The sequence below is a fragment of the Embiotoca jacksoni genome, unplaced genomic scaffold (assembly GCF_022577435.1).
Source record: "Embiotoca jacksoni isolate LCO1_2020_lvr unplaced genomic scaffold, fEmbJac1.0.p SCAF_11, whole genome shotgun sequence".
NCBI classification, from domain to species: Eukaryota; Metazoa; Chordata; class Actinopteri; family Embiotocidae; genus Embiotoca; species Embiotoca jacksoni.
Genome location: NW_027185241.1, coordinates 11,204,373 through 11,217,566, shown reverse-complemented (window position 1 = coordinate 11,217,566; position 13,194 = coordinate 11,204,373). Strand labels below are relative to the sequence as shown.

Here is a 13,194-nt window from a genome sequence, read left to right as displayed (position 1 = left end):
CTTTATATTCACTCATAACTACTTTAGATATTTTGCTGAAAGACTAAACAGTCCTTCCTGTCCATTTTAAGTGAACAAAGCATCATGCTTACAATATCTGAGCTAATAAGCAATTATCACAAGTATTTTCAGTACATTACACCAATCCCATCACTAGTCGGCATAAGCACAACCTGCTTTGATAAACTCTACTAAAAAACAGGCAAACTTACTTTCAGTACACTTGCTTGTGTATGTTGTAACAGTATTTGGAGCATAAAGTGGCCATATGCCCGCCGAGTTGTAGGTATTTCATAGCTCTTTAATAGGATTTAGTAAAGCTCGATGTGGTATTTAGGTTATGGCTACGTGTATGTCACAATTGTACTATGTGTGTATGTATGTCATAACATTTAAGTGCTTTGTATCTAATCTGATTATTGACTGAGGGAGTGAAAAAGCAGCATATGGCTGACTGTGACTCTAGCTCATCTGGTGCAGTTGCTTCTATTTAAAAAGAAGTTGCTGTCAAAATAATGCCCCCAATACATTTTTCAACATGTTCCTCTGAGACGAGGCATGAAAGCTGCAGCGAGTGCTGTTAAAACAACTGAAGCTATGTCGGGAAACCACATCATAACTCAGGACAGGGTTATATGCAACGAATGTTTTTTCATATATTCAGTACCCCCCGCTGTAAAATACAGCAAATGTTGGTCTTCTGCATTTCAGAAAAATATGCTGTAGATTGTTTTTTTGGGGTAACATGATTTCTGTTCCTATTTCTGTTTCCAACTGAAAACTATAAAATATACTGATGTAAATCCTCTAATATCTACCAAACACAAAATATTCTCTGGCACAGTAAGCTTAAATGAAATAATGTCATGGACATTATGCTGTATCAGAAACAGAACATGGTCAGTGGATGTTGTCAGTTTTGTACATAATGTAAAAATGATCATGAAAAGACGTATTTTTTGGGGCTCACATAAAAACACACTAATCATTCCAGGTAAACTCACTCTGGGGTAAAAGCTCAGGCATATCAGGATCATTGTTTGTTTTTTAAGATTATATTTTAGACATTTTGCCTTTATTCAGATAGAGTAGTGTAGACAGAGATAAATATGGGGAAAGAGAGCAGGAGAGTTACGTGCATTAAAAGGCCCGGCTTGCCACACTGGAGCTTCTTCAGGATTGTTAAAAAAAACCAAAACACATCAAATGTATAAAATGCAACAAAAAAAAAAACCAAAAAAATTCAGAAAGCCGTGAAATACAAAGCCATTATGTTTGTGCCTTTTTATGAAGCTTGAAATTTCAGCGGCCATAAAGAAACAGAAGAGGGATTATAAAGGTTCTTCACTCTAAAACCCTCACTAATATGTATTAATAGTACATAAAGAGCCAGTATAATATTACACTTTATCTTTAAATGTATTCTTGTGATGATAGGTTTCACAGAGTCAGAAGTTATTAAAAAGGCTGTCGGTATTGTTATAGATGATGATGTAGTGGTATTGCTTTAGGGATTATAAGAAGCCACCTTAGTATCACAGCCGTATTTATGTCATTTTAATTGGATGATGATAGTGACACAGTAAGTGGGGTATTTGTAATATGATCTACACTAATCTGTTGTATTAAAGCCTTCAAGGTCTGTTGGGTCTGTGACCATTATACACGGATTTATATGCATTACAACTACTCTACTATGAGAGTACTATTAGAAACGGCATGAAAAAAATTAGTAGGAGTCATCTGCTGAACCTAACATATTAAATTCCAACCTTTGTCTCCACTCTTTTTTTCAAAATATATATTTGCTGCTTTCTTAAACTGCAAAAAGAAGCTTGCTAAACCATATAACTAGTACAGTTGTCTACTGCACTAGTAGACATAACATGATTTTGTTTCAGAAAGTTACTGTCCGTACTAATGGAGGAAATGTTTAATGTATTGCCTGAGTCTGTACATAATAATATATTTTTTTTATAAAAGATTTAGACCGGCAATTGTTCCTGGTAAGCTATTTATTTATTTATTTGGTTTCTATCCCTTGACAGTTGAGCAAATAAGATGAAGCACTTCACATACAAAAGATCAATGTGAGTCCGACAGTAATCTTCCTGAGAACCAGAAACTAAACCAAATTTCAGCTTTAAAAATGGCATAAAGCAGCGCTGTCTTTTTGACAACACACAGCCACATGGGCTTTAGTTATGCTTAATGCTGATCGGATTGACCCAAACAACCTGTGCAGAGAAATCGCAGATTGTGGCCATGCAGGAAGGCTCGTCCTAGTCGGATCCACTCGCTCTCCATTGCTATCGTAATTTGCTCGGGAACCTGACATTTTCCCGCACAGCTGATCTTAGAAAAGCAGGTGGATCTTTTTGGTCCTCTGTGTCATTTGCGTCGTGTGACTGACCCAGTGGTCAGACGCCAGTCAGCTTGAGCTGAGCTTATCATGGCAGGTTAGTAACTGGCTAACAGCTTATAAGTTAAGTGTTGCTGGTGGAACTTGCACTTGAAAAATGTTGTTCCTCATTATGTTGATCAATCTTCACACATATAGCACATATCACATATTCTCCTTTTGACTGCATCTATCGAACGGAAACATCTGTACCACGACAGTTCGGATGAATCCACGTACCGCTACATCTCTAGTGTCCAACAACCACTCTAGCAATATGATGCTAAAGCATACATGCATCCCAAATGTAGATAATAAATGATTGATTCAAAGAATAATATAACTATACTAATAAAAAAGGTCAATAATTACAAGAAAACTGTGAGAATTTTAAGAAATGAACCATAAGAAGGCCCCATAAAGAAAATATAGTACATTGTGTCTGCATAGGCGCAGGAAGTAATCCTGTGTATTGGACTTGTGCACACGCATCCACTTTTGATACAGTAGCTTCTTATTAGAGATTGCTGAGTCAAGCCATCAGATACATAATGTCCTCCTTTACATTTCTGTTGTAGTCCCCATGTTCATGCCAACACACACACAGGCATGTTTTTCACTTTCTGTCTTGAAGAGGCAACTGTAGTTTAAGCTGTTAAAAATGCTGACTAAACTTTCCCTGAATAAATCTCCATATTTCTGTGTTTGTGTCTTTCTTCCTTTTTTTCTCAGAGGGAAGTATTCAGGCCGTGACCTGAGCACAAGACAGAAAAATGCAGAATATAGTGACATAATGTTCGCAGTAGTGATTTTTTATGAAAATAATCAGACCTTTGAGCTCTGAATAATCTGCACGATGATGCTGCACATCACAATTTTAGACAGGTGTTTAGGAAAACTATTTTGTTGAAGATCACATCCCCAATCCTGTAAATGAGCCATGAAATTAATCTGTCAGATTCGTTTTAGTGGTGTCTCCTTTGTCACCAGTTGACAGCCAGAATTCACAGTCAGCTGAAATCCGTCCTTGTGGTGATGATGACTCAACAAAGCCAGCTGGGATCTCCAGGAAGTGACAGTGTGACACAGGAAGCATCTGGGTGTGTGTCTCGCTCAAGGATAGGATGTGTGAAGATGAGCCTACAGTCGAAGGAGGGGATAAATCAGAAACTTAAAAAGGGCAAATGCGTGAAAGAGAGTCAGAGGCAAGAAGTAAGGATCTGCCTGTGCTGTTGCTTAGTGCTGGTAAATTGCAAATGTTTGCATTTATTAAGCACTGCAGCATTTTTATTGTAGCCTCATACATTAGTCATACAGTAAATGTGAGGCAGGATACACACCTACTTCTAGGCGTTAGAATATAAAACATGTTTTAACTTACATCGTGAAGTTTGGAGCTAGAGACCCTCCAATGTGTCAAATATTGGTATCAGGGTATTGACCAGACAAACTGAGCCACCTTAAATACTGTCTATACATTGGTTCAACTATAACATCTTTTATCACAGCAGGCTACAGTATCAGATTTTAGCACCATAGAAATCCTTTGCCTAATGTTTGCTTGGGTTTTCAGTAATTTCCACTCATTGAGATATATAGATTTGGGATAAAGGCAATGCTGGTATCGGATCTGGAATCGACGTTGGCAGATATCTATCTGATTTGGTATATAGAAATGAAAAAGTCAAATTGTTCACTATAAAGTTGGAAAGGCTTCTGTAACATGAGTCAGAGTTGCTTACAGTCAACACCAGCATGTCAAGAACAATTTACTAATCCACCCACAGCCGACGTCATGATGTCAGGCCAGTTTTTAGGAAACCAGATTTCAGGAGGCCGAAGCTGAGTAGCCATGCAGCCTGGTCAGGGTGGTTGATCGGCACTCCAGAGAGGTTCAGCTGCAAGCTTGTATCTGTTGTACACGTCTACAATACTCTGCATGTTGGACTAGTTTGCTTACAGACTGTCTGAGCAGCTTGCTGTTTAACCTAATGGCTGAGAAAACGGTCCAATTTGTTGATTTAGTGGTTTGCTGCGCAGAACAACTGCAGTATTTACCACTCTTTGAGGATTTATTTATTTAAAGTCGTGTTGTATGTTGAACTGTCAGTCCATTAAATCCATTTACAAGGACTTTGTGTATTGATGTTTTTTATTGACTCATTTGAATCTGACTGACTGAACCCTTCCTCATCACTCGTGCTCAACCACTGGCATGTAGCTTGTGCATATAGGTGAATGTTTGGTAGACACATAAACGTGTATTTCCACGCTCTCCCACTGTAGTTATTTGTTGTCTAGTTGTTGTAAATGTTGTGTTGTCAAAGGTAATTTTGCTGAAGACTGAGAGGCTGTGTGAGTGAGTGTTTCACTACCTCAGCTGGTTTGTCAGATTTGTGTTTTAAAAGAATTGAAGAGAGTTGTACATCGACCATTTTTTATTGTTGATTTATCTTTTTCATGAAAGCAGTGTATTGCTCCTTTTGCAAAAAGATAACTTTATCCCCATCTCATTTCCAGAATATGACGGCCAGTTAGCCCCAGCAGGAGCATCTGAGTCAGGCATGGCATCGTCTTCCTACTTGGAGCCCAATCTCAATCACTCCGCAGCGGGTGGTTGTGGGGTTAAATCCCGGTCTGGGATGCCCGGCGGTCCCGGCACCAGTGGGTCTGCTGGAGGACTCGAGCGACCTCCAGGCTCCATGGACCGGGTTCTTAAGATCTTCCATTACTTTGAGACAAACAGTGAACCATGTACCTGGGCGAGTAATATTAGGCATGGAGACGCTACGGATGTCCGGGTAAGACATGCAAACATTTCAAACCTCTCTGGCCCTCTGGTGTTATTATTCCCTTGAATTTCTCTTTGCTCATCCGTCCACTTGTTTCCACAGGGTGTCATCCAGAAGATAGCAGAGATCCACAAATTGCGCTGTGTGTCCTCTTTGGGCCTCCGTCTGACACATTTGCACTCTGATGCTCTCCACTGGTTACACCCTGACTTGGGCGTGTCTCATGTGAGGGAGAAATATGAGAAACAGCACCCCCAAGAGGAGTGGAGGTAAAGTTACAAGATTTGTTTGGCTCTGTCTGCTCCCACTCCTCATTTCTGCCCTTGTCTCACTTTTACTATTTAGGAGTGTGAGAGAATAATGTTTATGTATCTATAGACTCAGACCAGTGAGCAAGACTAGATGTTATAATCCCTAAAAGATCACTTGTGGTTGACAATTTCTCTGTCTGTAGTTTAGGCCACTTGCGCACTAATAGGCTTGGGTTATACAGGGGGAACCCTCCATCTTTAATGCTATTCTGATATCCAGCAGCAGGTCAAATAAAATGACAACATATTATTCTGCTCAGAGCAGGACAAGAGGTTTATCATTATGATAAACAAATCTATTATGAGGAGTGACTGTAAAAATGTGTTTCTTTGATTTCAGCTGGTCAGATTGAATTCAGTGCACAAGTACATGGTTTGCATGCAATGAGTACTTCATTCTGGCTCTATTATTAAATCACACCATAATTTTCCTTTCATTCGATGCATTTGCCTACCATGCTGTTCTATAGCATTTATCATATTGTTTGAAGGCTGCTCTGTCCGCTTTCAGCCTGCATTCAAACTGCTGGCGCTTGGCCATCTGCACTTGATATTGTTTACATCTCTTCTTACAATTCAGTCCTTTGCCCTGCATTTGATGTGTTGCACCCAAAGTCATTAAAATTGAAATTAATTCAACAAGAACGAGTCGCTCACACTGCTAACCTACAGCGCAGGAGCTCCGCCAGTTGTCGCAGCTCTGCCTTGGAGGGCGGCAGAGCTGCAAGCCCACAGGAGTTTCTGCTGTTGCCAAGCTATTGTAGCAGCCCAGGGGATGGACTGACTCTAGCTCATTCTTTTCCTGCTCCCTCGCATGTTTTGTCTCATTCTTTCTGGTGTGTTCGCAGTCACAATTTTTCACTTTGATCCTTTGCTCCATCCTTATTTCTTTCATCTTTCATGTTCTCTGTTTTCTCACAAACACACATCCTCTTCTGTTTTCTAACGGTCTCTTTGTGGTTCATTCATTATAGAATAAGGATGTTTTATTCATTTTGTTTTCAGCCTTGATTTCCTTTGTTATCTAACTACAGTCCTGTAGCATCACAGCAGCTTGGAGTTCACTACTCCTGACCCATTTCTCTTCCTAACAGTCACAGCAATATGTCACTCATAAGATAGCAAGACACGATATGCAGTAATGGCCAATCTGGGTTCTTCTGTGACACAGTTATTGGCAAGTGTAACCGCAGGCATCTCATGATGCGTTATGGTGTTACAAGTTTATCAGTTTCAGTTCACTATCAGCAAAATGTGAAATTGCATTTTACTGCACCACCAGATGTTTTATAATGAGTAGATAAGGCAACGTAAGAGCTCAGATTCAAGCCCGTGTGTTGGTCATTAAAGTGATAAGGAGAAGAGCAGGACACTAATCTATCCTGATCCATTGAAGCTGTTTTGTCTTGGACAGATACAATAAGTAGGAACATTTTCTACTTTCACAGAAAGCAACATTTCTGTTTGGTTTTCATGCAAAACCAAGTTCCCTTTGATGAAATGCAACATGCATCAACATACTGTATTTCTGTAGATATTTTTGCACAATCTCTGAAAAAGATGGAGGATTCTTCTGATCAGGAACAAAAAATGTAAACGCCTTTACTTCCCTAGAATGACCCACTGACAAACATTTAATTAATATGTAGTATGGTGTGTTGTCTGCTCTAATAACTGATGGGCTGCAGGATTTTGTGTGTATTAGCTAGTATGCCACTTTTCCGTGTCATATTTGCCATTCCTGCCTGTCAAATCAGTTTAATGGAAGTTATAAATCACATTATAATGCTTTACATTTGTTAAAAAAGGTGCATCTAAGATGTAGGGATTTGTTTTAAAATGAATGCCTTATTGTCAGTTAGTAAATAGCTCTTGGTCGTAATGCTGCAGGTTGTTTAAACAAAAACATTGAACTAAACAGATCCATTTTTGAATGTTAAGATTTTCACTTCTTTCATTTCTTCTGTGCCAAAATGGTGGTTTTGAAATATATTAAAGTCTTTGTTTTTGTTAGCATTATGCATATGCACACTCCTTCTGTTTCACCGGCCCAGCTGGACATTATTGAATAGATGTTACACATTATTACATTACGTGTGCGTGTGTTTGAGTACTTAGTGAAATTATCCCTGTCAATCTCAGGTATGAGTTGCGGATGCGGTACCTTCCTAAAGGTTATCTCAGCCATTTCTCTGAAGACAAACCTTCTCTCAACTACCTCTATCACCAGGTGAGGCCACACAGCAGGAGCGCTGAAAAAGAGGAGACATAAAAGGTGTCCTAAATACTAAACCAACAAAAACAAGTGCATTTGTTTTGGATATCTATAATTAGATGGAATCTGTTTTATTATACATGATTAATTAGTTTCTTTTCCATCTTAATGAGGCATAAATGTCTTGAACTAAATAAAAAAAGATACTTAACTGATACCGCTCACAGTGCTCTTGCAGTGTGTGTGTGACATTTTACATTCACGGCCTTCAGCTTTACCGAGTGTTTGGTAATACCAAAAAGAAATTGATTATAAAAAAAAATTGTGCTGCTCCATTGTCCTTCTCCAGGTAAAGAGTGACTACATGCAACATATAGCAGACCAGGTGGATCAAGATGTTGCACTGAAACTGGGCTGTTTGGAAATAAGGTGAGAAAACACAAGTACACATTTGTCAAACACACACAGTAACAACGGATGTCTGTCTTAAAGCACCACTCTCGGTCTGTTAGGTTGAATATTATTCCGTTTATTTTACATTTATTAAAGTTTTCCACAATATTTAAGCCAAAAATTCACAATTTGATTCTGTTTGTATGAAATGTGTCTCCTCTGTGTGTGAATTATACAGGAGGTTCTTCAGAGAGATGCCCGGCAACGCCCTTGATAAGAAATCCAACTATGAACTACTCGAGTAAGATTTATATTATTGGATTCACACTGCAGACCATGTTGCCTTGGATTTAAATTTGATATATTTTAGCAAATTGTGTGAAAGTAAATTTGTAACTAAGTAAAGATGACTGTTGTCACATTGTAATGCTTTTTAGGAAAGATGTTGGTTTGAGAAGGTTCTTCCCCAAAAGCCTGCTGGACTCCCTTAAGGTGAGGTTAAAACACTGGAAATATAGAAACCCAGTTTGGGATTTTTATGTCCCTGATTAACTATTCCATGGTCACCCACTGCTAAGAGATGTCACGATCATTCAATTTTAGTTAAGAAGTAATTGTCATACAAATAATTGCAATTAGCAATTTCTCTGTCTTTTCCTGTTTATTTTACTTAAGTTTCCATCTTTTAGCTGCAAATCTGACAGATTGCTGCCTCCAGATTATTGTACTCTTATTTTTTTATTTTGCTTAAAACCAAAATGTTTTCACAAATGTATTGTGGTGTTTGGCTTTGTTACAGAGTCGTTAATGTCCATGTCAATTGATGCTCATGTATATACAATTGGAAAATCGAAAAATGAGAAGTTTACCACCTCGAGATAAAACAGTTGGTGCTGCTAATTTTCCACTCATGACAATAAATAATAAACCACAGCAGAAAGAAGGTGCAAAGAAATGATGTCATCAAAAGAGTGACAGTCATACCTCAAACAGTGGCAACAATGATGGAAATATATTCTGTTTATTTCATCCTGCTGTTTTTATGCAGTTCAATGCAAACAATTCTGATAATTATGCAAAATTATCAGCTGAAATATTTGCGATTAGGTGATTAAGTAATCATTTTGACATCATCCATTGCCTAATAACAGAAGTGTCAAAAGCAAAAATTATTTCAAACTCTTGCTTTGGGTTGTGGCTGAGTTACAGCTGACTCTAAACCAACTTTCTACCAGAAAGACTTAATTCTTCTTTTTTTTTTTCTCCTTCTCCCTGCTCTCTGTCAGGCAAAGGCTCTTCGTAAGCAGATCCAGCAGACCTTCAAGCAGTTTGCTAACCTCAATGACGAGCAGAGCATCCACAAATTCTTTGAGATACTCTCTCCCATCTACCGCTTCGACAAGGAGTGCTTCAAATGTGCTTTAGGGGTAGGATGTCTCTGAAGTCATAGAGATCCTGTTGCATGTGTAGTCCATTCATACATAGTCTACACCTGGACATTCAGTCCAAGTCATGGGGTGGGAGCCTATTCAGCATGCACAAAGTAGAACATGTTTAAAGTGGCGTGTCCTTTTTTTGTAAATAATAATTATAGTTTTGTTCCACAGTCCTACTTAGTATCAGTATTGTTCTTATGCTGTTCTTCACAGCTTTGTATAATTACCATCATTTACACAGTGCAAACTTTAATCTGTTCTGGAGGACATTTAATGTCAAAAGTATTGAGAGCACGAGCATGAGAATAATGGAATTGTTTTAGTCTTTAATATTTCAGTGTTACCTTTTTGCCAGTACTATGTTGAGTTATTAAAGCAGATGCCTTGATGGGATATGACATATCCTGTCTTTCTCTCTCCCCCTCCAGTGTAGTTGGGTAATATCAGTAGAGTTGGCTATCGGACCGGAGGAAGGAATCAGCTACCTCACAGATAAGGGCTCAACGGTGAGTATGCACACAGGGCAATGTGCGCAGTCCGGTATTTTTTCTGATCTTAAGACTTTCAACACTGCTGTATATTGCCGGCTTTTAATTGGGAGGACATTGTGGCAATCCACCATACTGCCCTCTACTGGTTGGGCCTGTCCAGTCGTCATATTTTCAGACTAATTCGTCTTGGTGTCCAAATCCAGAGTGGACAAAATCCCCCCGACTAATTTTTTCACTGTTGGTATCGTTCTCTCTCCTGTTTGTCTCCATACATACACTCAAACCTGGATTCATCAATAAATATAACTTTTTTCCTTCATCCACTGAGAAATACTGGTATGTCTTAGTAAACCCTCAGAGTTTGGTCTTGTTTCACTGCTGAAAAGTGGTTTAGAGATCCCTACTTGTCCTTTGAGATCACTACTAGAAGACCTCCTTTTGACAGTACTTTTGCTGATTGGAGTTTTGAGTTATTTATTTAGCAGATTCTGTTTGTGACATAGTTTTCTATCTCATTTAACAAAGTTTGATGTATTGATGTTTTGATCATATGATTGATCTTCACGGTGTTGTAGAGTGTTTTGCTGCCCCCCAGTAGAAACCATCAGTCTAACCTGGATTTGATGCTGAGAAAGATCCTCTTTGCTTTGAAAATCAGGGTGTGACTTCTTACACTTTTACTTAGTTCTAATGTTTCACACTATAACAATACTACTTAGTCAGAAATGTTCTTTTGGAAACCTGAGGCACAGTCATATTTCAAGTTGACTTCCAGCCCCTTGAAGTTGACTTATTCTGGATTTGAAAGACTCTGATGAGTCCCAGAAGTAGAAAGTAGGTTTCTTAATAATTATATTCTGGTTTACATTAAAAAGTGACATTTTTTTTATGATGTGTTGTCTATACTGTACATTATACAGGATTTATAATACCTCTGCTCTGTGTATCTGTTTGTCTTTGCAGCCCACACACTTAGCTAACTTTAATCAGGTCCAGTCCATCCAGTACTCTGCTTTGGAAGAGAAGGACAGGAAAGGCATGTTGCAGCTGAACGTAGCCGGAGCTCCAGAGGTAGAAATACACACCTTGTATCCTCTTCACTTGGCCTTTTCTGTTTCATCAATCATTAAACCAGGGATTCATGTGGATATTGTGCTTTCATTCCAGAGCCTTATATGCTCATCTAAAACATACATTACAAAATCACGTTGCACCTATGCAGAGGTTGTGTTTTTGCTTTTGTTGGCTTGAAATGATATCAGATTTGAAGCTCTTGTCTGTTTCTTTCTATTTGGTAAAAAGCAAAATAATTGCTTATATGTGTAACAAACACAAAATACTCTATTCTACTTTTTAAACATTTTATTTTAGGTTGTTTTACCGCAAAGGACAAATGCAGTGAAGAGATAGTGGGGGAAAAGGAAACAACATTTGGGAGTGTAAAGGCGCTGTTGTATCTGTTCTTGAGTGTCAGAGTGGGCGTGTGTTCACAGCAGGACAGTACTAATGGAAAAGCGTGTGTGCATCATTACTACAGTATCTGTATAGGAGTGTGTGTGTGTGTGTGTGTGTGTGTGTGTGTGTGTGTGTGTGTATGTGTGTGTGTGTGTGTGTGTGTGTGTGTGTGTGTGTGTGTGTGTGTGTGTGTGTGTGTGTGTGTGCGCGAATGCGTGTGCACGCACTGGTTGTAGACATAATAAAGCTGTCATTGTGTCACTGAAGCAATCCTCTGTCCCACTCATACACTAATCCTTCTGTGTGTGTGTGTGTGTGTGTGTGTGTGTGTGTGTGTGTGTGTGTGTGTGTGTGTGTGTGTGTGTGCGCGCGCGTGTGTGTGTATAGCCCCTTACTGTCACCACGGCATTGCTGACTACGGCAGAAAACATGGCTGACTTGATTGACGGTTACTGCCGTCTTGTCTCCTCGGCGGCTCACTCCTTCATTGTCAGAGTCCACAAAGGTAGGAGGCACATCTTCTCTGACTTTATAACTACACTCTTATACCCTCGTGTTGTTTTATTCATTATACGGTCAGATGTTTATATTTTAGGGTCTTTTGCAGCATCGGCGTGTCATGGTTGTGCACAGCTAAATGATGATCCTGATCATTTTTGTGTTGTGTATTTGGTGGCAGTAAAAAAAAAAAAAATCACCTCACACCATGAATAGTTTTCCAGTCTGAAACTGCTGTCAGTTGTCTTTCAAACTGTAGTCAAATCGGATCGTGGCTCATGAGGCTCTATGTTTGTCACTTTGAATAACCAGCCTGCGTTCGGAGCTAGTCTTCTCTAAAAATAGCCCTGGCTGAAAAGAACGGTGCTTTGGCTCTATCATGAAGCCAGTCTGCTATGTGTTTAATTCATGTGTTCGTTTTGTCTCTCCAGAGGGAGACAGAGCTCTGCCTTCTATACCAAAGTAAGTCAACTAATTCCACTCACGCATATTAGGAGCTGTACAAAGTAAAAATCAAGTGTCTTTTGAAACATTCAAGGTGTAGCCAAGGGTCTGGTGATGGATAAGAAAACATTCTCCAATTTCTTTGCTTCTACTTGTCTTGTGTTTTGTTTTTATTTAATGGTTTCACACATTTTCTTTTGAGGACAATGTAATAATTAACCTAAAGCATGTCAGTTTTTATTGTATGCTGACTTCAGTTGTTTTTTTCTGACTTCGTGGCTAAAATCTAGAGCAACATCTTGATCTCTGTAAAAAGTTAAGCTCTTGACTTGCTCATATAGTGAATGCAAACATTCCTTATAAAACATAGATGCACATTTTGGTTCTTGTTTTTATCATGTTTGACACTGGAAAGCAGCACACATGACAGGATGTGGGAGGATCTTCCATGTCTCTGGTCACTACTGTCTTCATAGCTGCAAACAGAGGTTCATTCTGAATACTAGCCAAATCATAATAAAAAATATTGTCTTGTCTCTGTTCCAGAGTTTCAAATCATGAGAAGCGGATGGAAAAACGGATGGAAGGAGTTCGGACCCGAGCTGTTTGTGTCTCAGGTACAAATCCCTGTCTCGTTTTCCTCTTTGTCAATTGGTCTGTTGCACTTCTGTCCGTGTGCTTTTCTGTCCTCTGCTCTAAATGTCATGAATGACAGCGACTGCTAAGAGTGAGATAAAGGGTTCATAGATGTGTCCTCT

General features: G+C 39.0%; 1 protein-coding gene across 8 annotated transcripts in view; it reads left to right on the top strand.

Annotated features, from left to right (window-relative positions):
* Positions 1-13,194, top strand: part of LOC138194438 (focal adhesion kinase 1-like) — a 60,386-nt gene that overhangs the window by 15,916 nt on the left and 31,276 nt on the right. For all 8 annotated transcript variants that reach the window (XM_069143171.1, XM_069143170.1, XM_069143169.1 and 5 more), the window contains 12 exons: positions 4,922-5,202; positions 5,296-5,462; positions 7,647-7,734; positions 8,069-8,148; positions 8,351-8,413; positions 8,550-8,604; positions 9,399-9,539; positions 9,977-10,054; positions 11,003-11,110; positions 11,882-11,999; positions 12,424-12,454; positions 12,983-13,053. In XM_069143171.1, the coding sequence (XP_068999272.1) occupies positions 4,966-5,202; positions 5,296-5,462; positions 7,647-7,734; positions 8,069-8,148; positions 8,351-8,413; positions 8,550-8,604; positions 9,399-9,539; positions 9,977-10,054; positions 11,003-11,110; positions 11,882-11,999; positions 12,424-12,454; positions 12,983-13,053 (1,237 nt within the window). In that variant the 5' untranslated portion in view covers positions 4,922-4,965. The remainder of the gene's footprint in view (positions 1-4,921; positions 5,203-5,295; positions 5,463-7,646; positions 7,735-8,068; positions 8,149-8,350; positions 8,414-8,549; positions 8,605-9,398; positions 9,540-9,976; positions 10,055-11,002; positions 11,111-11,881; positions 12,000-12,423; positions 12,455-12,982; positions 13,054-13,194) is intronic.